General features: G+C 40.7%; 1 protein-coding gene across 1 annotated transcript in view; it reads left to right on the top strand.

Moving 5' to 3' along the window:
* Positions 1 to 441: 441 nt before the first annotated feature.
* The window catches only part of Il5ra (interleukin 5 receptor subunit alpha), a 43,855-nt gene continuing 16,767 nt past the window's right edge, over positions 442 to 27,529 (top strand). Inside the window, exons 1-10 of the mRNA XM_034512445.2 lie at positions 442 to 632; positions 1,525 to 1,702; positions 4,339 to 4,486; positions 5,218 to 5,302; positions 6,726 to 6,871; positions 8,075 to 8,213; positions 10,850 to 11,003; positions 11,080 to 11,267; positions 13,551 to 13,696; positions 16,804 to 16,942. Coding sequence (XP_034368336.1) covers positions 5,230 to 5,302; positions 6,726 to 6,871; positions 8,075 to 8,213; positions 10,850 to 11,003; positions 11,080 to 11,267; positions 13,551 to 13,696; positions 16,804 to 16,942 — 985 coding nt within the window. The 5' untranslated portion in view covers positions 442 to 632; positions 1,525 to 1,702; positions 4,339 to 4,486; positions 5,218 to 5,229. The remainder of the gene's footprint in view (positions 633 to 1,524; positions 1,703 to 4,338; positions 4,487 to 5,217; positions 5,303 to 6,725; positions 6,872 to 8,074; positions 8,214 to 10,849; positions 11,004 to 11,079; positions 11,268 to 13,550; positions 13,697 to 16,803; positions 16,943 to 27,529) is intronic.

The following is a 27,529-nucleotide window of genomic DNA, read 5'->3' as shown; positions in this document are numbered from 1 at the left end:
GATAGTAACCAGACACAGTACCTTTGCTTACATGCGGGAGCGCGCACACACACACACACACACACACACACCAGGCTGAAGCTTGCAGAGTTCTCAGATCATGGTATCTGCTGGAGGAGGCCAGCCTCTGTCAGTGAACAGTACGATCACTAAGACTCCAGTGTGGGCCCTCTTTAATAGGTTGCTCTCTTGGGAATCTTCCTCCAAAGAGCAGTCCTATGGTCTTTCCATTGTAAGAGAAACTGCAGGTGTCTTCTTAACCATGACAGCTCTGATGATGAAAGAGTAAAGAACCCACCCACCTTAAAGTCAAACACCAGTGCACCCGGAGAGGAGGTGCACAGCTGCTGGCTTCCATTGCGGCAGCCACTGTACCTCTCAGTGAGCAGGAATCAAACGCTTGACTCACTGTGGGGTTGGTGGGGCAGATAAATACCTTTTTCTATGACGAGGCTGGAGACACACCCAGGACCCCCACCAAAAGGAGGGACAGGAAAAGAGAAATAATTGGTAAACACAGAAAATGTTTCAATAGAGAAAAGAGGAAACAGAACACTTTTTAGCCCTCTTATCAGCAGGGACAGCTAACACTGGGGATACCAAACTTAAAGAAGCTCACTGGACAGGTCCCGGTATGTGGTTCTATTTTTGGCCTTGGTTCTGTAGCTAATGCGTTCTTCTGTGAGTCTCGTTAACCTAATGTCTTATGTTTTGTCAAAGCCCTTGGAAATAGAAGACATTTGTTTCCTGTGGCAGTCTACACGTTACAAAAATTAAAAGAAGTGTGTATCTAGCGATAAGACTTCTTCAAAAATATATGAGTTTAGAAAATAGGCTCCAGATCTAGTTAGATATAATCAGAAGAAGTTTCAGAGTTAATTTCAAAAGTTACAAATTCAGAGACAAAAATAAGGTAATGATGTCATCATATAACAAGTTATTTTGTTTCTGGTTTCTGCTGATTTCTTTGGTAGTTGCAAATTTCTTTTGTATCTGTGATTTTTATTTCATCTAAAATGTACAAAAAGCTGATGAAATGTCTCATTTGACTTTATGTTCACTAGTTAGGTACCTAAAGCCAGGAAGATGTATGTTCCAGATACACAGAAAGCATGTATGCAAAGGAACATTAAATAGATAGATAGATTGATAGATAGATAGATAGATAGATAGATAGATAGATAAGCAGAAAAAGAGAGGAAAGGCTAGAAAAATTATAATTCAATGAATTACAATTTTGAGCGTTTCATTACCTGTTATTTCTGCATGTTCATATGCTGTCTTCAATAGTTGTCTGGTGATAAATCTATGTAGTTGATTATTAAACATTTATATTTTGAAATATAATCAAGTTTTGAAAATTAAACTGTCTCATTTGTTTAACATTACTTAACATACAATGTGGGGAAATTTTCAAGTAGTGCATGCAAGAAGCCAGGCTTGCCAGGCGTTCCCCACACAGTCCCACAGCTGATCTAAGCTATCTCTTTGTTGATGTTGAACAGACTTGTCTTGCCTTATCAGGGTTGGATAATGACTTGTCCCTATTCCTCACTGGACCAAGCCTAATAGGCATGTGCCCTGGATCTGATAGGGTGATCCATGCTGGGGCTACGATGGAAAGCCAGATGCGACAGGCTTCGGTGGTTCTCGACTTCTAATGTTGAGAATCCATGGAACTGAAGGGCTTATCCATAGACAGGTATGTCCACCAATGAAGAAGCATCTATGTGGATAATACTTAGTGCCAAATGAAATTGGTGGGATGCAGTTAAGTATCGAGATACTTATAGCGAACACTCTCTCTATTCAGAATACTGAGGGTGGCAGCTATTTGAGTCTGGTCCTATGGAGTCTTTTGTGTTTGTGGCTACAACTTGAACATGAGGGTGGTATTTTAGGATATTTTAGAAAATTATTCAGAAGTCCAGTGGTGGGAAAAATAAAGTGTCCCATGTGTCATCCTGTTTTCATTTATATTTTTATGCACATGTCCGGTGTTTCACTGTGGGGGTGGCATGGTGTACCTAGCTAAACATATTCTTTGCTTTATGTCTCCATCACCCTCAGTAAAGAATTGTGTTTTATGGCTGGCTATGCTGTACAGGGTTAAAACGGGGAAGCAAATTCTTTCCTTGTAACACTCTAAAATAGCGTGAATCCTCCTAGCGGCTTTTCAATTTCTCCCATTTCGGTTGCGTTTGGAATTAGATGACACCACAAGTCATTCACAAAGGCCTTAAAAATAGGAACTGCCAATATAATTTTGGTTGTAAAATGAATACTCCAGGCATAAAAAATAAGTTGAAAAGGGAAAATTATATTTCTGAACTTCTGCAGAATTTGACCGACTCTCAGGAACACTGGGGAAGTCCATCATTAATGGCCAGAGCCTGAGTCAACTTAATTTCTAGAAACATCTGTCATAAAAAGATATCACACTCCTTTGGTCTTCTAAATTTCAACAAGGCCGCTTTAGAAATTTATGATCACTCACAGAAATGTTAGTGAACAAGTTCCTTCCAATCACCCTCAAAGATAGAGCATGTATTTCTGGCAGTAGGTAGGCAATCTTTATTTACTATATTCTTCTTAATTTACTCCTCAGTTTAATAATGTAATGGGTTTGGATTTCATTTTAATTGGTAGCCAAGAGAAAAATGACTTAAGTATTTTATCATCTTGAGATTGCACAAATAGATAAAGCTACTAGATTAACTATATTTTAATAATAATAACTTACAGTCTATTTGACAGTAGTGTAAAAATTTGAATGTATGAACCAAAAAGCTGGAATCTTTTTTTCCTTAACTAAAGATGATGTCTCCTGCAAAAAGCTCATGTGCTTTAAGCAGCCACAAAGAGTAGTTTGGGGGAAACAGAGTCAGCTAATCACAAGAAACAAAGAGTCAGATACTGAAGCTCCAGTAATTTCAGCCTTTGCTGAAATTTATCTGCTCAGTTTTGAGATATTTGTGGCCTATTTGGGCATCTTGAGCTGTACAATATCTCAAAAGTATTGCCTATGGCATTAAAAAAAAAATCAGAAGATACGAAGAATCATGTTGCCCTTAATGGCCAAAACTTAGTTTTAAAAAATGTTTGAGTGATCAAACTTGAAAGAGAATTCTATTTTCAGGCACTATAAAATCAGAATACAAGGTAAATTCTAGGGGAGAGTGCTTACTAATATAAAATATTCAATTACCTCCCCACTGAGATATTCAGCAGAATCATTACTTACTTCAACAATTTAATTGCAAAGGATAAACAGATGTTTGTTATTTTTACAAGCACTGTGTTAAGATACTTCCTGTTTTACCAGTCAGTAAAAGTCACTACAGGGGTATTAATGTGAGGTGTTTTTTTTCCTGACCTAGAACTCCTGTTAATGAAAACCAGGGGAGGTAGGGGATATAGAACATCATGTCAGGAAATGCTGACATCTAAAGATGCAGCTTTCATAATTTGAAGCAGCAGTTATCTTTGTTGTTACGAAGGATATGTTAGCTTCTCAGGCTTATTGCGTTGGAAATACTTCCTTTTAGCATGAAATGTCTGACTTGTTGAAAATTTAGAAGACTAATGCAGTATCTGCTTTCATGGTCATGACCATGATCGGGTACAAAAATTCACTTTTACAGGGAGGAAATACCACAGAAAAAGAAATGGGATTGTTTTGCTGAAAACTGGCACAAGTCTGATAAGTGTATTTGAAAAAAAGAAAGGAAGAAGGAAAGAATGCCTTCTATATGCTGTCCGTTTACAGCTGTTGTGTTATTCCACTAACTTTAGCAGTAAGAGCAGTAGGTTAAGTAAGACATTGTAAGATAAGATAAAATAATGAAGCAAGAGTATCTGGTATTAATTTTCAGAAATTAATCCATCTAATGGAGGTCCTTTCGTTGGCTGCACTGGAGTAAGACTTTGAAAATCTCTGGCCACTTAAGTAATTTTTTAAAGAAAAGATTCATCTTATTGATTAATTAAAAAAATATTTATTGGGGAAATGCTAAGGGTCTAACCAGGGTCTTATATAGTCTAAGCAAGCTTCTCCCACTGACCTACATCTCAGCCCAGTAAGTCATTTTAATTGCTATCAAGATACAAAAGCATATATTTTTTTTGTCTGAAAACCTGAAGTAGGTCTTCACTCATATACACAGACACACATACACACACACACACACACACACACACACACACACGATAATAAAAAATAATTTTTTTTTAAGTGAGGAGGCACATGTCAGGTAGAAGCCACACACATTGTTCTTCCTTAAAGTTAAGCTTGAGAAAGATTTTGGGGGAAACTCCAGATCTCTCCTTGATCTGCAGGTCCCAGCAGGAACTGTTGCATGCCCCTGTTGGACTCCAGGGCTGAGACTGTGTGCTTTTCCTCACTCACTGAACCCAACATTCTATTCCCCTTTCTTTGGATTATCAAGCTGTTTTCTGGAAGAAGAACTACTTAACACTTTTCCAGGTATGTGACTATGCCCTCCCCTGGCCTGTTCTCATCTGGGTGCTTCAGACAGTAAATCACGTTCTCCCAAACTCAAAGCACCACAAATCGATCCTGAAATTTTAAAGGCTCTTTGTGTTTCTCACATTGCACCTTGTTATCACTGTAGTTTCTTGTCACATTGACTTTTGGAAGAAGAGTAGTGGAGACAGAACCTAGGACTTCCTACATAACACTGTGCCACCAAGCCCCTAATTTAAAAACACATAAATGTAAGTGGTAGTGTTTATGTCTATTATTAATTGCTTAGAACTTTTCCTGTCCCAAGACTGCTCTGATGTCCTGGATACTGACCCTCTCCTCTTTTCTTCCTTTTCTTCTAGCTCAACATATTTGCTCACTGGATTCTAGCAGGGAGATCCATCTCTCCTTGTGTGCATTGTGAACTTTAGTTCACCCTTTGTTAGTCAAATAAGAAGTTTGTTTGTACTTATTATGCCCCCAAACACACGGGGGGCACTTTCTCATTAATTCTTAATTTACATGTCATCTGTCCCCAAAGACTATGAACCTACAGCCCAAGAGTAAAGCTCCATATGGTTGCATCCCCAGATGCTCTCAGGAGGCAAGAGAAAGCGTGAGCCTTTGCTAAATGATCAATGCTCTGATTTTATGTTGGAAAGTAGCTACCAGCTTTCCTTACAAATGACAACACAATGACTTGGATTTTTTGTCGTTCATTTTTCTGACAGTATTTTGCCACCATGGTGCCTGTGTTACTAATTCTTATGGGAGCTTCGGCAACACTGCAAACTGACTTACTTTCTCACCAAAAGTGTAAGCATCTTCTTTGCAATAATGTTCGGTTTTGCTAAAGTACATTATAAAATAGGTAATAGCGTTTTCTACTAAATACGCATTCTACTGGGAAATTTTTAGAAAACAGTATAAACTCTTGAGATTTAAGAAGGTCGCCTGGGCAAAAATGTAAATTCTGTGCTTCATTGGGAAATTCAATTCTAAGAGTACAAACTGGCATCGTGGAAGAAAGCAGTCTCAGGAGGCCACATTTAGGACTTCCACTTCCATAGGAAACTTTACAAAAGGCTTCAAAGGAAGCAAGAACAAACATCTACCATTTGTCTCCCCCCACCCCCCCACCCATTCCCCTTGTGGATCTAAGGGTTTAGTATGCTAACCGAGGTTAAGAGAGGAAAACTGTCTGATGGCACCAGCCCTGCTCTGTCTAGAACTCTCTGTAAAGACCACATTTCACCAAGCAGTTGAAATATACGCAGTCCATCTAGAGCAATGAACTTTGGGGTTTAGTTAACTAGTTTAGATGTGAGAAGCCACAGTAGCCAGTGGCTGCTGGAATAAAGGTGAATTACATAGACAGTCCTGGAAACCCTTGCGTGTCAAATGCAGGTGCAGAGTCATGAAGGCCTTTAAAGGTCAATGGAAAGCACTGAGAATTTAGTAAATGAATAAATTAAAGGTTGTAATACGTGTATCACAATGTATAGTGTTACCCTAGTTTGAGTGAGAAATTTTAAGAAGTTGTCTAACCGTATGGCCAGAAAAATATAACAAAGTGAAAAGTGTATTGAAATTGTTTTTCTTTCTTCTCTTGCTCATTCTGTTTCACAGCATCTTTACAATGATGCTGTACAATCAGTGGGGACTGATTCTTTAATTAAATGAAATATTTTAGTATGAAAAATTACTGGTTTTATAAGTAGGTAAGGTACTTTCATGCAATGAAAACCAGATGTCTTTGATACAACTGTTGTCATATTTGATATAGCCCCCATCCCTGGTGTTTTCTACCTATCTTCTATACTATTATAAAAAAGAGGGGTGGTGAGAATTAGAACTCCAGAAGTTATCACAACCATTTCACTGGTTGTGATGGTTATTTTGAAACTACAGCTTCAATAACAATATGGTAGGCTGTTCATATTCAAGAAAAACTTGTGAAAGTTACAAGTAACACCTGAACCATGAACTAGCAATGATTTTAAGGAAACTTTTGCCAAATTATTTCAGTATTTTATATTCTAATAAGCTACAACAAACCAGCATGTTATTTAAGAAAATAATTAAAATATGTTCAGGACCAAGATTACAGCTTAGTGGTAACATACCTTTTCCATATTCAGCAACCCTGAGTTTCATTCCCAACACAGTACACAAAAAAGTACTCTGTATGGACAACGATGCATTGCGTCATTGTTTTCCTTTTGTTTTTAATCAATAGTTTTACTTCTACCACCTGTCAATTTTACCATTAAAGCCATTGGATTAGCTCAAGTTCTTTTACACTGGGACCCAAATCCTCACCAGGAGCAAAGGCATGCTGATCTAGTGTACCATGTGAAAATAAATGCGCCACAAGAAGATGAAGTAAGTGTTGGGTCTGATGACAATCATTACCAAGAGTAAGGTCATCTTGTTGTGTTACCAGTAGGATCTGTAAAGTAAATTAGACCAATGCTTATTGTTCAAGATGAAACGCTAGCACAGAAGGCTTTATCTCAAGGAAAATTCTCTTCTTCAAGAAAGAATACTCCCTACTGCCCCTCCTTTTCTCCCCCCACCGTGTGTGTGTGTGTGTGTGTGTGTGTGTGTGTGAGAGAGAGAGAGAGGGGGGGGCAGAGAGAGGGGTAGAGAGAGATAGAGAGAGCATGTGCTTGTTCTGTACTTGTTAGTGTGGTTGTGTGCACATGTGCCGGCGGTTGTGCATACAGGTGTGTGAAGCCCACAGGTTGACACTTTCCTTAAACACTTAAACACTCTCCAAGACTTTTACGTTTTGAGATTTTTGCTAGGCTGATGAGCCAATGACATTTGGGGATCCACCTGTCTCTGCCTTATCCTCTGTCCTGAGGTTATAGGTGCATGCTGCCATATGACTCGAATATTACATTTATTGTATAATTCATTGACTAAGCCATCTCCACAGCCTGTTTGCCAACTTTTGAAGTATAATGTATTTGATAATATTGTTTACATACCTCCTAAACTGTCATTACAACCAGAAGAATGTAGTGAGCAAAATGGTACAAGGGTCAGTAAAGCCAAGGTCAAGGCTAAGTTCATGCAGTATGTTATGGGTCTTAAGTTGATTTCTTGCAGTCTCTGATTTAAGGTAGGGATGTAATAACATGATTGCCATGTATTATATTTATGGTAAGGTGAAAGAAAGGAAGGTGTGATTTGTATTAACCATTTTGTAGTAAATATGAAATTTTAAAGAATTTCATGTCAAGAAGTTGCTCCTGGAGAGGAGACTGGCATCAAAGATGAGAATAAGAGGTAACTTGGAAGGCAGACGCTGGTAGTTTTTTGAGTTCAAGGCTAGCCTGAACTACAGAGTGTGTTCAAGGAGAGCCAAGGCTACCAGAGAAACCCTGTCTCGAAAACCAAGATAAAGAAAAAGGAATATGTTCATGTGTCACTGAGAAACTGCACTAATGTTACAATGGGTGTTTTCTAAGATTACTTCATTCTGTTTCACTTATGCATCATTTTCAAAGTGGAGTCAAGGGCCTATTTGATTAATATTGTTTTTCTCTTACATGCCATGATTGGCGTGCTCTATTTTAGTATGATACCAAAACGACTGAAAGCAAACGTGTGAGCCCCCTTCACGAAGGCTTTGCAGCTAGTGTGAGGACCATTCTGAAGCGCAACCGTTTAGACCTGGCCAGCAGTTGGGTTTCTGCTGAACTCAGAGCACCACCAGGTAAAAAACATGGGACATCTAAGTTTTGCATCTTACACCTCTCAAAACAGAAAAGAAAAGCCACTTTTAATTAACCCAACACCATTGCCTTCCAATCCCCTTCCACAGCACCCACATTCCAATCATGCCTGTCATAGGGTTTCCATTGGCACATTCCTGTAAGTCATCCCTAAATTTATACCAGACTTTAGTGGAAGCTGGGGCTTTTCATACATGTAAGCAGAGGTAGCTTACATGACAAATAGAGACACAAGACTGGAAAAAAAGAAATAGGTAGGCCATCAGATCCTAGGATATGCCACTTTCCTAAATCATATATGTCTTAGCCAACATCTGTTTTTGTTTTTCAAGTTTTTCTCCTATCCACTTCATCAGAGAAGAAGATTGTGCCTGTATTATTAGTCAGCTTTCTTTTTACTATAGCAAATATGTAAGATAATACACCTATTTTGGTTTCTGGTTTTTGTGGGGGTTTCCACCCATGACCTGGCAGGCTGTCAGTTTTTAGGCCATGTGGTAACACAGTGAATTATGTCAAAAGCAGGTGGTAGATGTCTAAGGCCAGGGAGCAAACAAGAGGTACAAAAAGAACAAGGGTCCAACTATTTTTAAAGATGTCTCCCCAAACACCTCCGAGAAGTCATCAACTCAGAAAGGGTTCTCCACTTCTCAATAGCAACAAGAGCTGCAGAACAAAGTCTTTAACAAAATAAACCCTGGGGTCTCGCTTAGCCAAAACCCCCAGACTGTGTTGGTGACAACATAGAAGCTTGCATTGACTCATAATTCTTCAAAGAGTTCCCAACAGGCTAAACTCTAAGTAAGGAGGCTATGTCAAAGAATACAGAGGAATATAAATAGAGGCCATTGTGTGCCATGTATTTAAGCCATTATTTTATCTCTCAGGAACAACTGAACTTCCTTTATGTGATATTTCTTTCAGTATTAAGTTTCTATGGTACCCCCAATATGTACCAACTAGACTTGAACTTTCAGACATATTGGTATTGTACCCCCAATACATGTTGACACCAAGTATGTATAATTTATGCCACTAACCAAGTGAAAAGTCACACTGAATAATTTGGGTTGGAACTGGAAAACTGCTTTGACATGGCATAGACTGTGTGGATGCTTGGTATGCAGACAGATGCATACATGCACACACAGAATGAAGGGGGAAGGCCTGTATCCATGGGTTTTATATTCATGGACTCAACAATCAAATGCATTCCAAGACAAAAGCATTAAAGCATTCATACTGTCCATGAACAGATTGGTTTATGCTACTATCTTCTAAATAACACAGTCTAACAACTATTTCCAGAGCACTTATGTTCAATATTCTAAGTTATGTAGGAAGGATTTATATTAGACCAGATGCTATGTAAGTTATATGCAAGATGACGTCATAGAAGAGACCTGAACATCTGAATATTTTAGCATGGGGGAATGTTCTGGAACCCATACCATAGATACAGAAGCATGATTGTACAGACACATGTGTATATGTCATATATACTATGCATATGTGTGTCACAAGACAAACTAACCAGTCAGTTTCCTGTCTCCAATGTCTATGTGGCAATAGGAGAATCTCTCCTCTCACTCCTTCTGTCCTTTGAAAGATACTCTGTGACAGCGATAAAAAAATTAATCTATAACTGTTTTAAGAAAAAATAAAAACTTTTCAATCACTTAGAATTTTCTCTTTAGACAGGTTCTCCCTGACCCTAGTCCTACTTTTCTCTCTCTCTTTTTTTTCTCTCTCTTTTCTCTCTCTCTTTTTCTCTCCCTCTCCCTGTCCCTCTCCCTCTCCCTCTCCCTGTCCCTCTCCCTCTCCCTGTCCCTCTCCCTCTCCCTGTCCCTCTCCCTGTCCCTCTCCCTCTCCCTCTCCCTCTCCCTCTCCCTCTCCCTCTCCCTCTCCCTCTCCCTCTCCCTCTCCCTCTCTCTCTCTCTCTCTCTCTCTCTCTCTCTCTCCCTTTGATTCTTTGAGGAACAACAGCAAGTCTGTTTGATAGAGTGCTCAGGATGTCACAAATGTAATTTTGATACAAACAAACATTTGAAATCTCAGATTTGAAGTTATGGCATGTTAGGGAGACTTTTACAAGCTGTTGGACACTGACTCTGTAATGTAAAGATAAGATCTTGGGGTATTGCCAAAATTCATCTCCTGAGCAGTAATCCATGTAATTCATGAGACATGGATAATAAGGAATGGCTCATGTGGTGGAGGAAGGAAGGGGACTCTGGAGAACTTCTTTGATAAAACCTTTCATTTGCAGGCAGAAAAGCTGGAATCCAGACATCATGGGGGACAATGCCTAAGAGTCTGGTATTGATAAATATAGCACTAGAATGCTGAAATTGTTGGACACATGACACTAGACTTGAACTTTCAGACATCCGTCTCACAGACATATATCCATATGTACATCTAAAGTAGCCGAGTCGTTTTTCATGTCAAGGCTCTTTAACTCCGGTTTCATTTCTTCAGTAAATTTGCACTTTGCAAATGAGTTTCTATAAATAGATGCTTGTGGTCAGTCACAATCAGTATTATGTCAGGCAAAATCATAAAATTCAGAAGCCATTAAGGCAATGCTTTGTCCTTTGTATCTGTGGTCCCCTAGGTTCTTCTGGAACCTCCGTTATGAATTTAACTTGTACCACAAACACTGTCCTAAGTAGCCACACCCACTTAAGGCCATACCAAGTGTCTCTTCGTTGCACCTGGCTTGCTGGCAAGGATGCCCCTGAGGACACACAGTATTTCCTATACTACAGGTCAGTGTCTATTTTTACTTATGCAAATTATCCATTTCCTCTTCCTTTATAAAAACTCATGGGTTTTCCAATTTAGGTTTGGTGGTTGGACTGAAGAATGCCAGGAATATAGCAGAGATGCAATGAACAGAAATACTGCATGCTGGTTTCCCAGAACATTTATCAACAGCAAAGGGTTTGAGCAGCTTGCTGTGCACATTAATGGCTCAAGCAAGCATGCTGCAATCAAGCCCTTTGATCAGCTGTTCACTCCACATGCCATTGGTAAGAAAGACTTATCCCAAGGTGGGAATAATGGAGTAGCACCAACTTGGCAGAGGAAATGGTGTTGCTACCTTTCAAATGTTACAACAACCATCTAACAAACATAGGAAAACCAATGAGGCAGGATTCCCAACATTAACGCTACATATGTAATGTAGGAGACTGCCCTGGGTATAGTAAGATGTTTAGAGGCATTCTTGGCTCCTATCCGTGAGTTTTCCAACTTGTATACTCCCTACTGGTTCTCCTACTCTGAGTTGTGACCAACTCACAACTCAAACATATACTTTTGAGGGTAGAGGTCTCCCCAGTAGAGAATGGCTGCTCTAGGAAAAGCAAACTCACTCCTTAAGAGAAGTCTTAGCAGTGCTCTTCTTTTCTGATTGCTTTCATGAAATGTCCACCCACAACCATGGGTCTTGTAATAGATTGTACCCAGAATAATTCTGAGCCTTTTCCCCACAGTATGGTCCCTTGGCAGTGCAAAGGTATCCAGGTTTTCCATCATCTGGCTCTGCTTTCAAAGCTAATCTTCTCCAATTCTCATTCATCCTTCACAGTGCTTTGGACTTATCTCAAGACTTTTAAACAATATGTTCACAAGTCTTCCCTCCCCTCCCTTCCCCTCCCCTCCCCTCCCCTCCCCTCCCCTCCCCTCATCTTCTTCTTCCCTTCCCCAGCCCTTTCTTCCTCTCTCATATGTGTGTGTGTGTGTGTGTGTGTGTGTGTGTGTGTGTGTGTGTGTAGTATATACATACTGGTGCAGGTGTGCTTGTTTATTCGGAAGCCTAGGATTAACATCAGGATCTCTCCTTCCACTTGATTTTGTGAGGAGCAGAAATTTTCAATGGATCTGGAACTTGCCATTTGGACTAGACTGGATGGCTAGCTAGTGAGGTCCTAGGATCCACCTACCTCTACTACCCAACTGTTGAAGTAACTTTTATGCTTCTAAAGTTACTGTCATCTCCAAGACTTACTGCTTCAGTCTGCTGACCTAGTCTTAGTCCTAGAAGCTTGTATCCTCCATACAATCTAATCCAGGCCTAGACTGTTTTCACTCTCTGAGACTTACTATTGAATAAGCTCAACCTTCCAAGTTTTTCTGAGCTGGCTGGTCAATTCTGCTGTTTTGGTTAAAACTTCTCTCTAAGCTTCAATCTGGCTTCCTTTTTTAGCCTCTCCTAAATGGCTCTACTTCTCCTCAAACTAACTCTAGCAATCCATTCTTATCTTTTGGCCCCTTCTCATTCTCTGCCTCATTCTGACTTCACTTATGTCTAGATTGTTCTCTTTCTGCAACCTGTCTCTTTACAACTCTCCCAGAAAACCTGCCTTCTTTCTCTCCTCTCTTTCTTCACTGCTCTCTTAAAGGGCTCTCCTTTCCCTTCTCTTCTCATGAGAGCCAGGCGTATCCTATTCTGTAAGATCTTTCTCTGATTTGTCACCTTGTCTGCCAGACTATTAGACATTTCTTTCAAACATGGGTGCTTCTTTCTAAAAACTAACTTTACCATTATTGTTTGGGATTAAAGATGAGTACTAAAGACATGTCTGTATTCTAGCCAGAGGGATTAAAGGTGTGTGCTAAGGCTGACCTATACCACAGCTAGAAACAGGGCTTTTTTTTTTTTCCAGTAAATGACACAATCTTGAGGTTTACAGAGTTCACAGTCAAATATCCTGCAACACCTAATTGCTACCACCAGTGCTGGGATTACAGCTATTTTCATCTGGGTGCTGGGAATCTGAACTCAGGTCCCAGTGCTAGTGCTTTACTCCTGTAAAGACATATTTAGCTCAATATGTTATTTTTACTTAGAAGCTTCTCTGACCAAACCAATCCAAACAAATCAAAACAAAACATCAATAACAAAAAAATAAACAGTAAAGCCAGAAATGAGAAGTGATTTACTCAGAGTTGTTCCCCTGCTGGGAAGTGGAGGTGGGGCACATGGTCCATGTTCTCTCCATCAGCATAGTCTATCTTGGAAAATTTAAGAGATGCTGAGTGCACATTTGCAGTGAGCTGAGAGGGGGGAAAGAGTCAATCAATCACTTTCGTTATAGTGGTTTCTGTTCTTTATATGTGTAAGTCTATTTGGTACAGCCATACCAAGAACTTCATGGGAAGCTACTTGCTTCCTGTGGCTTTGAGACTGGTTGATTTAGATCTAATGGTAAACCTTGAGAAGAGCATATCTTAGAAATGGTGGGTTGGGGCTACCAGTCCTGATCACTGATTGTACAGACTTGCCACTGACCTTTCTTCTTCTTACCTAGATCACGTGAATCCTCCAATGAACGTCACAGTGGAAATTAAAAACAATTCTCTCTATATACAATGGGGGAAACCACTCTCTGCCTTTCCAGGCCATTGCTTTAATTATGAATTGAAAATTTGCAACACAAAAAATGGGTGCACTCAGGTAATTCTTTATATCATTCCAGTATTCCATGATAGGCATTCATTATTTGTGGAACATTTAAAACATTGGTTCTCAACCATCTTAATGCTGTGATCTTTAATATATTTTGTCATGTTGTGATAACTCTGAACCATAAATTATTTTTGCCGTTATTTCCATAACTGTATTATTGTTACTGTCACGAACTGTAATGTAAAAATGTTGGGACATAGAGGTTTGCCAAAGGGATCACAACTCACAGGTTAAGAACTGCTGATTTAAAAGTTTCAGTATTGACTGCTCTGGGTGTTTTTATGTACCAGAAAAGTCAATGTTAACTTATATCTGCCCCAGGTATTACAGAAATAAATCAAATCTTACAGGACTTTTATATTCAAAGAACATACTTTGGGTTCAAAACAATACCAAGGATAAAATAAGAGCTTTGCTAAAAATACAAATGATGCAACTACTGAGCAAGATAGGAAGGCAAGTTTTTCAAAGGTTAGAATTACCCTCAGAGCCTGTAATTCTACTTCTAGGTACACATGCAAAAGACTTCAAAACATGGTCTCAGACGGTGTTTGGACCCCCATGATTACAACAGCATTACTCACTATAGCCAAGTGCTGACGCAGCCCCACTATCCACTAACAGATGAATAGAGTCAGACTTGGTTGCACACACCAATGATTCCAGCACCCAAGAGGAAGGTTGAGATAAGAGAAATGTTATAAATTTGAAGCTAGTCTAGACTTCATAGCAAGATTATTACGTGAAAACAATCTGAACCTTCAAACTGGGAATGGGAGTACAAAAACAAAATGTCACACACACACACACACACACACACACACACACACACACACGAAGAGACATTATCCAGTCTTTGAAAGCAATTCTGATGTATGCTATGATCTGAATGAACCTAAAGACAGCAAACAAGGTGAATAAACAGATCACAAAGAACAAATATTATATGAAAAGGCTATGATTCTGCCTTTAATGAGATGCCAAGGGTAGCAAAACACATATAAACAAAAGTTAGCATCATGGCTGCCAGGAAATGGAGAATGGAAATTAGGGACCATTGTCTAATGAAAACAGACAGATTGTGAAGTTATCATTATTGGGTGAGGGGAGCCGAACAGAGGGTCTCATGCATGCAGAGCAGGACACATGCCCCCAGCCAGGAAGCTCTCAGTCTTGCAAGATGAAAAGTGTGTTGCAGTGCTGCTTGCACAACAGCATGGCACTTTAACATTTCTGCCCTGCACATCTGAAAACAGTGCAGAGGACATATCTTATACCCATGGGGTTTTATTGTTTTACTTTATACATTGTCCACAATAACTGTTGCATAATTATATTTACCATCTTACTGTCAATCTAAGCTGGAGCCTTCCTACACACACACACACACACACACACACACACACACACACACACCCTTAAAGATAAATAACTTCTCATAGTTACAAAGTGGAGAAGTCAGGGTCTCACCTCATGTCTTACAAATAGAGGACATCAAGAGCCTGTGAGATAGTTCAGCAGGTAAAGGCACTTGCTGTTTCGAATGCTTTCCAGAGTTCGGTTCCTGGAGCCCCCAAGGTGGAGGAAAAGGTGGTCTGCCTCAAGTTAGTCTCCCATCTCCACACGAGTGCTGTGGCACACACACACATAAATAGATACATCTGAGAACAATTAAAAAGAGACAAACTAAACACAATTAAACCAATATCTACAACTTGGCTTCTAGGGTTAGCACATAAAGAGAGATAAGGCCTTGTTTTTTGGAGTCTGAGATAAACAAAATGCTACGCCCTATTAATTTTAAACTATGTGCCAAATCATGGGGTATATTACTTTCCTGTGTCCTGCCAAGCTGGTGGTTCACATAAAAATAAATCAATGTATAAGATAAGTCCCACTCTGGAAAATAAGGTCAGAGCCTCCCTATCATAGAAAGAATCAACATAAAGCAGAAGGGAGAGGAAACAAAATAACCTTGTAGCCTCAACATCCTGGAGCTGGAAGCAACCTGGGGGAGGTCAGAAATCTCCTCTGTGAAGGACAAGCTTTCTTTTGTAAATTTCTAATCTACCATAAGTTAGCATTTTCATAAAATAAGTTAAAAGGGAATATATATATATATATATATATATATATATATATATATATAATCTCCAAAGATAGGAAAATACAAACCAATATGTATGCAAGCACAATTCCACAATTCACGTGCTTGGATGTCACAGCAATGCCCAACCGCTCTCCCCGTTTCTAAACTGTGCTCTCACTGTCTGCACTGATCTTATCAGACACCGGTAATCAGCACTTCCTAACTCATATCAGTCGCCAACCACACTGTGCCTCACACTGTGTGAGGAAAGGAATAACCCAGAGGTACTCGAGGCATGTTTCCTTCAGCCAAGTGGTAGTGACTGACCTGGCCCGAACACAAGGCAAGCACTAGACTTGTAACTCTGTACCTTACATAGGGATTTCAGAGTGGCTCTGTGAGGTTTTTATTAAAAGCCAAACAACATGTACATCAAAACCCCCGTCATGGACAATAAGCGGCACCCAAGGATTTTTCGTGATAGAGAAGAGTAGTATTTACAGTATAGAAGGGTAATTTTGGTAGTAGTGTGAAAGTCAGATGTGAGGCTGGGGACCATGTGTATGCAGTGATATGAACTACTATGACAGTCCAAGCAATAGACCAGGAAAGCCCATGAAGGCTGTGGCCATTGGACAGGGCTGCATAGGTACAAACTACGTGCTTTTTAGGATTGTGACTTAGCAATGTGGAATGGCAAGGGAACAGATTATGTGTGCTGTTGGAACTGACTCCAATTTTTCTACATGAAACATTAATTTGTCCACACTGCATCACCTAACCCTTCAACCGACCATTTTATTTATTTTAGTTACAAGATCACTTTCTCCCTCGGGGTAACTGCCAAGAAATCACACTGGCACTCTGTAGAATATGACTGTGCTCTATTGACTTCAGATTACTTGCTAAATAATGAGCCACATTACCCACATGTGACCTCTCAAGCTGGTATTTGACATAAGTTACATGTCTCAGCATTATTATAATGTTAATTTTTCCCATTTAGACAGAAAAGCTGATCACCAATAAGTTCATCTCAAAAATTGATGATGTTTCTACATATTCCATTCAAGTGAGAGCAGCTGTGAGCTCACCTTGCAGAATGTCAGGAAGTTGGGGCAAGTGGAGTCAACCAATTTACGCGGGTGAGTTCCTGTTGTGTATTTAAAAGCAGTAGCAACAGATAATCGTATACATGTGTACATGTTCTCTCAGGTCTTGAAGTGGCTTCATCTTGTCTCCGCCTAATCTCCCATCCATCTACTGAATCTGCAACTAGACAAGGATGTCCTAGGAGCCTAGTTGTCCTGCTTTCTCCCTAGCACAAGCCCTTGCTGGGCCTATTTTATTTTGTCCAATTCTTGTTTTTATTTATTTATTTTGTTTTTCTGGGTATGCTTCTATCCATATTGTGTGTATCTGTGTGCATGCATGTGTGAGGGCATTATGCATATGTGTGCACATGTGTGCAGGTATGAGTACTGTGTGTGGTCACGGAGGACAAAGGAAGACATAGGGTATCCTATTCTACCATTTTCTGCTTCCTTCCTTTGAAGACGTGGTCTCTTGTTGAATCTGGAGCTAGGATGGTATCTAGTAAACCCCAGAAGTCCTCTAGCCTCTGCCCACAACCGCGGTGGGTTCATAGGCCCTCAGGCAGCCACACCCAGTGTTTTACATGTGTGTGAGGAATTTGAACTCAGTCCCTTATGCTTATGCTGCACTCTTACCTGCTGAGGCACATCCCCAACCCCTAATTATTTAGAGTTGATTTTTTTACTTTCAGAGAATTGTAGTTTCATAAGCTGTTAGAAAAAAAATGGAGATCCAGTCTTTCTTTAACCTAGTTTCTTCCAATGGCAACATCTTGCAATCCAGTATAATTTTAAAACTACAAAATTGACACTGACGACCTGTCCATCCTTCTTGGAGCTTATGGATTTAATGTGTCATTATTGGTGTATCTTGGCTCTTATGCATTCTTAGCGCTCATGTCACAGCTCAGTCAAGATGCCAAGCAGTCCATCACACAATTGTTCCTTTTGGCCTTTCAAAACACACCCATCCTCTTTTGCACCTCATCTCTAGCCCTTGGAAAGAACTACTCTGGTCCCCATCATTGTAATGTTTCCATACTCAGGTGTGAATTTATATATTTGTTTCTTTAAAAAAAGATTTTAAATTAAATAATATTACGGTTCATGAAACTGGGATCCATCCCTGAACCTTTAGCCTAACAGACAGTATATAGGTCATCTCTGTTGGTTTTACACCTATTGTTATTTATAATCAAATTGACTGAATACCATATGTGACAAATAACCGGGAATGTGCAGCAACTATGAATGAAGGGTTGTATTTCTTGGATAAAGAAAGTTACTGGTACAAGTAGACATTTGCAGAACAGCATCCTAGATGCTTTTCATCTATTCGCTTAGCTAAGTCTATCAAGAAACTCATTCTTCAGATAACGATGTGTACATGTGTAGTTGGAAAGCTTAGGTCATTTGCTTACCTCTGTAAGCATCAGAGATGGGGTGAAGCCTATGTTAATTTATCCTAGGGCCCAGTCTCTTAGCACTCTGTCATGTTGTGATAAGACCCTACTTGTTGAAAGGTACTTAGCAAATTACATTGGCACAGAGGACTTTGTGGTTAAGGTTGATGACATCACCTCTCAGGAAACCCATGGGATATTCCGGAGCAATTTAGACAGCATACTTAAGGAGAAATTTCTTTCAGGCACATGTTAAAATTATCTACTAAAGTAGTAATTCATTCACTTGGGCTACAGGGTGTGAGTCCATGGGAAATTCTTGGGCACTGACCTGTGCCCTGTGTGGTCTGAGTCAGAGCTAATGTTTTTCAAGTACATTTCCAGCAAGACAAGAATAGTAGAAGGGATCAAGGGGTGGAATACAGAGCTAGGTCTGTAAGAAGGCTGATTGTGCTGCCCTGAACTCCTATAGAACGTTGCCTCAATTGAACAGTTGTTCAATATCCAACCCAAACTGCCTTGTGCTATGCCATGGCCCTGATAACACTGGGGGAAGGGGACTTGGGTTCAGAGAAGCACCATGAGTTCCTGGGGAGAGGAACTGAAAGGAGGATGTAGGAAACTGAAAGTTGGACGGACTCACCTACTTCATAATTTTGCTGAGGTGAGTCTTCCTCTCCCTCCCTTTCTCCCCAGATTGACACCCAATTAAAAGAACCTGACCCGGTACAGATAGGACCTTTATTAAAAATCCTTTATTTGCACTCCATGCCTCAAGATTGAAACAAGACTCATCAGTCTCAGGGATTTTTAACCAAGTAATTACTGTTATCCAACTGTGTGCCAGCCGCTTTGTTTATTTGTAGTCCGTGGATTCTTTTTCCAAAATGGTTTACGTTGTTTCTCAAGTACACAAACCTCATTGGTTTGAAACTACTGATGTTTCTCATTGTTGTCCCACCATTGCAACCTAAACACATTTCAGATGGTGGCCAAGATCAGAGTCTAGGCTAAGAAGTTAACAGTGTTTTTTTTGAGTGCTTCGGTTTCAAAGTTCTAGGCAGTGTTGACTATTGATACTTTAGGATGAGTAAGTAGACAAAAATCAGGAGATCTGGATTTTAGCCATGGCTCTGCCAATTGTGGTTCAATGAACCAAGGTAAAGAACACAATACAATTTGGAGAAAAATTCGGAAAATAAACTCAGGTTGTAAGAGGTGGTGATAGTCTCTGCCACCGGGGACTAAGTGAAATACCATGCCAGTCTGGGTTCAACTACTCTTACCTAGTACCTAACAGCTAACCTTCATGCCAGTCTGGGTTCTACTACTCTGACCTAGTACCTAACAGTTAACCTTTCTGGGCATCAGTTTCCTTACCTGTAAAGGTGACACTTCCTTGCTTGCTTCTATGGCTGCCACTCTTGTCGCTCCACTCTCTAACATTCACCACCAAAGGATTGTGAGTGAGACTGTGAGCCATCTCGAAAGTTTATCTTACACTTGTTTTTCATTTATTCACTTTCCACTCTCCCGATCTCTTACCATTTCCTAAATAACAGCTTCCTGGCTTGGATCTGGTCTCTTATATCCAGCCCGCCCCAGGTGCACCTCAGTGTTATTTGCTGCTGCAAATCCTATTTCACTCATTGCCTCCTAGTTCATGCAGATGACCTGATTAATATTAGTGCTTACCTTATAAATCCATCCTTTCTGGAATTTACTCCTCTGCTCAGTTTGGGATCATTAGTAAATTTAATCAATGCAGAGTCTCCGTTTTCATCAAGATGATTAATAAACATAATAGGAAGTCCAAGCCCCTCAGGGATATTTTGCATGGCTCTTCCTTACCCCTGGAGAATGCAGTAATAATTATGCTCAGCTTGCCATCTACCAGGCAGTTTTGCTGTTAAGTTCATTTCCTTCAATCTCCCTTCTCTCTTGCATTGCCTTACAAGTGGCCTCTGGGAGCCCTCCTGGATTTTCACTATCGGGCCCAAGTGAAATATCACCCATGCCTTTGACATAACGTTCACCCCCATTACTTTAATTAAGGTAAGGAAATGGAAGCCTGGAGGTATTAAATGACTTAGTCATTGTCAAATAGCCAAAAAGTAGCTATTAATGTGTAATTTCCCCCAAATAAGTGACATATGAACTAATTGGCAAATTAGAATAGTTTAAATTAACTATTTAACCAATTATAGCCTGAGGTGGTTTCATAAAGAATGAGACACAGAGGAAGTTGGATTGATGGTGTAGGGAACTGGGGTAGGCAGGTGGCTTCTGCTCTAGTTGGTAAGGTCCTTGGTCAGTCCAATAGGCACAGGGAGTGTAGATGGCAGTGAACAGTACAGCCAGCAAAGAAGCCTGCTCTATCTGCTTGAGATTTTCCTTGAATCTACTCTCTTGCTTGGGATTTTCAGAACAAGGATCTTCTTCCTCCTCCTCCTCCTCCTCCTCCTCCTCCTCCTCCTCCTCCTCCTCCTCCTCCTCCTCCTCTTCTTCTTCTTCTTCTTCTTCTTCTTCTTCTTCTTCTTCTTCTTCTTCTTCTTCTTCTTCTTCTTTTTCTTCTTCTTCTATGTAAATGATAGTGGCAGTTTTGTCTTATCAGTACTGGTTATCAACTGCTCTTCATCAGCTAGCTTCTGCTTTAGGAGCTGAACTTCCCAATTTTGAACGTCTTTCTCCTTCTCAGTCTTGAAGTTCCAGCTTCTTCTGTTCTGTTGTTATCTCTGCCATCTCCTGTTTCCTGAAAACGTTCCTATTCTGGACCCTGGTCCCTGAAGCTTTCTTGCTTCTCTTGTCCTCTTTTCTCCTCTACTCTGGGACATTCAGATACTAAGTGTAAAATAAATAATTATGGAAATAAATGTTCCTAGCATGCATCCTGCTCCCCCGTGGAAATGAGAATGTTGGCTGCATTTATTTGTAGCTGTGCCCCTGGTTAGGATTGGATCTGTTTCTTGGTAAGAGGTTAGACTGCCAATCACTGGACTCAACAGTGGTTCTTAGCCTGTGGGTTGTGACCCCCTCCCAGGTCACAAATCAGCTATTTTGTATATCAGATATTTACATTACAATTCAGTTATTACATTACAATTAAATCAGATATTTACATTACAATTCAGTTATGAAATGCAGTGAAAAAAATTTTATGGTTGAGGGTTAGCCACAATATGAGGAACTATATTGAAGTGTCATAGCATTATAAAGATCGAGAACCATTGCTTTGTGTGAGCAATGAGTTTGCTCCACTCTCAGTGAAGGCTGTATCTGACACTCAGGACCTGGTATTATTAGAAATGAGTGAAAATGGGTTCATCTAAAAAGCTTTCTTTAGGCTTAATATGAGTGGCACCTAGTCTGGGAACAGAACAAGACTCATTGGGCCCAGTTTTCACATGTCTCAGTCAGCCCTGTGGTCACCATTTACAGGGAGACTGCTGCTATCTGCTGAGACAAATCCTTCAGCAACAAAGACATGCTACTCATAGGAGATCCTGGCCCTCACTTTCCTGCTATGGTGTGTGTGTGTCTGTGTGTGTGTGTGTGTGTGTGTGTGTGTGTGTGTGTGTATGGTGTGTGTTCTGGGGAATATGTGTCCTGGGGTGGGTGTCAGAGCTAAGCAAAAGCCAATGTGGCATATTGAGGTGAGGTCTGCTGCTATGTATTGTAATGTTAATTTCTGTACCAGAAGGCCTGGGCCTACAAGTAAAATCCCACTACAGTTACCAGCTTTTGTTGTGCAAATATTGCTCCTTAATTTAAAACTATTGGTTAAATAAAAATGGCTACAGCCAAGTACTGGAAAGATTAGAGATAGGCAAGTTTTTGAGTTATGAGGTTGCAGAGAAACTGAGAAGGTAGAGAGGAGAAGATGCCATGGGATAAGGGATTGTGAGAGCTGGCCATGAGGGCTGGCCATTGGAGTAAGAGTGGCCTAGGCAAAGCATGGCAAGTCTTATCATGGGGTTATTGATAGGGTAGTATATACTAATATCTTAAAAAGTAGTTATTTTAGTGCTATTTAAAAGCTTATTATAAATGATGTGTTTAAAAAAAAGGTAAAGAGAGAGGGGATATGTTCTACGGGGGTGTGGTGAGGAATGGGGGAAGGGACCGTCTCTGCTGGCCCATGTGACAGTATAGTATAGAATAGACTTTATTCAAGGCATGGGGAGGGGAGTCAAGAGGGTAGTAGAGGCAGAGAAAAACAGAGAGAGGGAGAGAGTAGAGAAGTAGAGGCTGGCCATGAGCACATGGAGAGAGGGGGAAGGGAATAAGGAAGAGGTGAGAGGACAGAGCAGGGAGCAAGAAGACAAGAGAGCAAGTGAGCAAGAGAAGGGGAAGGGGGCATGCAGTGCCTTTTATAGTGAGTGGGCCAGGCCTACCTGGCTGCTGCCAGGTAACTGTGGGAGTGGAGTTTAGACAGATGCTAACAATAAATACAAAAGTTTTGCATCTTTTATCTGGGAACTGGATGATCAAAGGCAGGGTAGAAATATCTGGACTGAGATTAAGTAATTATTACAACAGGAGAGGCACATAGGCGGGTGTGCTGGGTGGAAGGAGGGCTTTTATTCTTTGACTTGGTGTTCATGACAGAAGTGCAAAGCAATTTATCTCTACCTGAAGCTTATAGACTCAAGAGCTGGGAGGTGATGGGGTTGTCTTGAAGATCACTGAACGTACTTCTTTCAAGGTCTACAGTCTATCAAAGAAACTCAGGCTCCAGCTCTGGCTCCTTCTTTCTTCTGTGCTTGTAGATTTCTAGGAGCCCCCTCCTCATCTGTGTCTGTTTGCCCCTCTCTGTCTCTCTCCTCGGTTCCCACCCTTTCTTCTTATATTCCCAAACCATTGTGAGACAAGGTACAAACCAGAATAGGGAAGAAGAAAGGGAAACAGGTACGGGGAAAGGGTCAGTTTCATTTGCTCTGGGCTTTGAAAAGAATTCTGTCCATGTACAGTTTTACGGGGTAAGAGAAGCGAAGCTCTGGGTTAAGTCAGAGGAAGAAAATGCTTGGAAAGAACAATAGGTGACCCATCAGCAATAAGAAAAACCCCACTTAGGCTACGGTCACAGCTGCCACTTGTCTTTGCCATTGGGGAATTTCAGCTGGGCAGACACAGTAGTTGAGTCAAACTGCTTCTTTGACTAGGGCTTCTGTGGTTTCAAGGTTGGCTGGATCTTGCCTGGTAAGCCTCAGGCCAGACCACCTTGGCTCTCTGGGTTTTTCTACTATCTTGAATGTAAGGTTGCAATAAGCTTTCAGCCTCTGGTCCCTAATGTCATGAATTTTATTTTATTATTTTATTTTTAATTTCAGGTGTGACCACTTCTCTTGGTGGGCATACCATTCAATTTTCTATGCTTAATAACTTGGGCCAAGGAAGGACTCTGGCTTTGACCCTGTGCAAGGCAAGTTTATTCATAGTATCTAGGATATCTGCTCCAATATAATTTATTACTAGACAGATGAGAGAGAGAGAGAGAGAGAGAGAGAGAGAGAGAGAGAGAGAGAGAGAGAGATCTGCCTCAAACCTGATAACCGCTGGACCTAGACCTAGTACCCAGCAACAAGACTCCCTTTACACCTGTGAATGCTGATTGATGTTCTTGTCCCAATTGTTGTGTTCCAGCCAGAGAAACTGAGGCAAGGAGATAGACCTTGTTTGGGCTGTAGACTGCTGCAGAGAGGTTACCTTTTGCTAGTTCTTAGCCAGCTCGGGCTCCATGTAGGCCAAGCAAAGGGATGTTTACATTGACCTCTGCAGGTAGTTTTTGTCTAAGTGTTACATGTTTTGCATGACACTCATTTTGTGTCTCTCTGTGTGTTTGCTTTTTCATTGATAGGTTTTTCTCTGCCATCGAAACCAGTCAATTCAAGCTGAATTGGGAGTATAAAGGCATGCTTATTGGAGGCAGCTCTTAGGGGGTGGGCACCCTTGTCTCACAGGAGGAATTCAGGGAAATGGATATGTGGACAGGGAGACATAGGAATGAAGGATAGAAAGAGAGAGCACAGCACGTGCATGCAGAGAGAAAGAAATGCAGACACAGGGAGAAAGAGAGAGAGAAAGGGAGATTGCAAAATGTCTGGACTATATAGAGAAGAGCCTCTGGGGGAAGAGAAGCCCAGTTCCTGGCTGAAAAGTTTATGGTAGAGGGTGGTGTGTGCCAGCCATACCTTGTAACTGGTAGGGACTGAGGGATGCTGGGAGAATCTGGAGATAGTTCCACTTGATATGTTAAATAGGCACCTCAGCCACCTGTCCAGGGTTTGAAACTCAACATTCATAAGTGTCTACATGTGGGCATGCATGTGCCTCAGTCCACTATGGAAGTCACAGGGCAATCCTTGCATCTTGGTTCTTGAATCTTGGTTTGTCTTTGTATAGTTTTTCAAATCAGGTTAGCTCACCTTCAGATGTCTAAAGATTCTCCTATCTTATTTTCCCATCTACCTGAAGAATTTTGCCAGGATTTAAAATGTTTGTAAAATGTTTAAAAGTGTCAGACTTTTATGTGGGTTCTGAACTCAGGTTTTCAGGTTTGTAGGAATAAGCCATCTCGACAGCCCAATGCAATATTCATCTTAGCTCATATCTTTGAGGTATGGGGGAAAGGAATTAACCATGACTTCTGACCCCCTTCTTCCTCTATACCCAGAATATTTGGTATTTATGTCTCCTGACCTGAAGATTCAGGCAGCACTACAATTGTGGTTTTCCCTTGAGGATCTAGGGAAAATTAACTAAATGCCTTTGCTCTGACACAATGCATTAATCTCAATCATAATTACTACAAACATGGATTGATCGGCTTCTGTGGACTTGCAGAGACGCTAAGCACTTTGTATGTATCAACTCATTCACTCTTACCCCTAGCTTCAAAGCAATAAACAAAGTGAAACAAATACACTGCTCAAGGAAGGTCACCTTAGCACCAAGAGACAGAACTAGGCTTAAACCTCTCCCTTCTGTGTCTTCTGGCTACCAGCACCCTCTGCAGCCAGCCTGCAGTTACTTCAGCAGGTTCACAGAAAAATGGCTCTATAGAGGCTCACAGGGAAGAATTCTGGGGTTTGTGGGAGCTCTGAAAGGCTTTGGTTCTTTGTGACAAGCCTGCAGAGGAGAAGAAAACTGTACAACTTTACTTTCCCTATTCTGATCCATCCAGTTTGGGCCTGGTAGGGGTTATGAACATCACCCGGGTCCACTCAATCCAGGCCTTGCCAAACCATTCATGTACACAGTGCAGTCTCTATGGCTTTGCCACATTGTCCTTCACCTGAGCCCAATTTCACTAAGATACTAGAGCTTTGTGCATTTTTCAGTGGGTCATGGGTTTTAGGCCTTTACCTTTTGTTCTTTGCACCCACCCTTTGCCTCTCTAAACCAGGAAATCTCTCAGAGTCCACCTGAAAGCTGCCACAGAAAGCCCAGTCACACAAGGCGACTTTTGCTTAAATTGAGAACCTTTCATGTGTGACACGACAGCTTCGCACTCCAACCAGAGGAAAGCCACAGGAAGCCAGTTAAACTATGGTATCATAGACTAATGTATTGACACCATCTTAATTACTCAACCCTGTTGATGCCATTTAAACTTTCCCCACCACCTGCTGGTTTAAAAACACAGCAGGGCTGCTTTATTTGAGGGGCTCCATCAATTTGCTAATTAGTACTTTTGCTTGAGACCCATTGTTGAATCGGAGTCAGATTAAAAATCAATACTGAAGCAGTCAAAGTACAAACTTGCATGGACTAAGGCTGCTCAGGCCTTTGAATCAAATCCACATCCTTAGAGCTGTCAGTCCCAACTAATAGATCACAGAATTCTAGAGCCAGAGCGACTGCAGTACCAAGGGATGAGTCCTTTGATGGAGCTTCCAGGGCAGCCAAAGACAGTTAGAAGAAGGCTAGCTTATCATCACCTAGAGATTTCCTGAACTCTGTTGTCACCATCCGCCCCATCCAGCGCACACTTGCTGCAGAATTTCCATGAGGTTACTTGTTTTACAGTCAACTAGCTGCGATGTTAAAAATGAAAACCAGAAGTCTAAAGAATTATATGACCGAGGTCTCTAAATACACTGAGTTAGTCAGGTCTACAGAACACCCGGAAGTGAGGTGGAGGGGCCGGAGGCTTTTCCATAGGTAGGCTATGACACTTTCCCTCTCAAAAATTCTGTCTGTATAATCAACAGAGAGTACCCAACCACATCTTAAGAAACATTTGTGGCTTCGTGATTAATAGCATGTAAAAAAAAAAAAAAAATTCCCCTTAAGTCAGACAAATGATTCAAGTTACCTAGAACTTTCTCTTATTATTTTTTCTTTCTATTCCCACTTCCCAACCCAAGCCTCAGGATTGAACCTAAAGCCTTGCCCAGGAGATTAGAAAGGAAAGCTCTGAGATCATGTATCCCAGGACAAACTTTTAGAGTACTGAAATGCTTAATAATTTTGAGTCCGTATATATACATGTATGCCAATGGTGATATCTGCTCTCCTGTTCCTCCTTCAGCCAAATAAGAGAAGGTTTGAAGGTTCTTGTTTGGATTCTTTCTTTTAATACTCATTAAATCTCTCTCTCTCTCTCTCTCTCTCTCTCTCTCTCTCTCTCTCTCTCTCTCCCTTCCTTATAAAATAACTAGTGAGATAGCTAGGTGTAGGTTCTAGGTGAAGGTTCTTGCTGTCCAGCACGATGACCTGCTTCAATCTCTGAGACCCACATGTTGAAAAGAGAGAATCAACTCCTACATGCTGTCCCTTGGTGTGCACACATGTACCTTGGTGCCTACAACCTTCTATCATAAAAAAAAAGGCCAAAAAATAGAAATAATAATTACCGATAGTAACCTACAAGCCATTTTTACTCAGCAACATGTGAACATGATTTCTTGCACTGAATTTACCTGTCAGTGTAAATTTTCCTTGAGGTGAAGCTCACAATGCTTGTGTTCTTGAGCACGAGCTCTACTCTTCATTTGGTCGTCTAGGAGCTGCGCCTGGAGGCGTCTAGGTTAACTCCTTCCAAACAGAGGCTGTGAATATACTTCCTCCGCAGTAATTTCCAGGTAGGGAGAACATTTTTAGTTGGATGAACTAAAATTAGTTGTCTTCCCCTCCATGGCTTTTGTTTGTTCACTGAGAATCTTTACTTATCTACATAGGAGATAAGGCGACTAAGTCAGTTGAAAAGATTTTTGTAATCATGGTCAGAGGA

Source organism: Arvicanthis niloticus, chromosome 9, assembly GCF_011762505.2.
Source record: "Arvicanthis niloticus isolate mArvNil1 chromosome 9, mArvNil1.pat.X, whole genome shotgun sequence".
Classification (NCBI taxonomy): Eukaryota; Metazoa; Chordata; class Mammalia; order Rodentia; family Muridae; genus Arvicanthis; species Arvicanthis niloticus.
The sequence above is the reverse complement of the archived record's forward strand: the minus strand, read 5'-3'. Positions and strand labels throughout refer to the sequence as shown.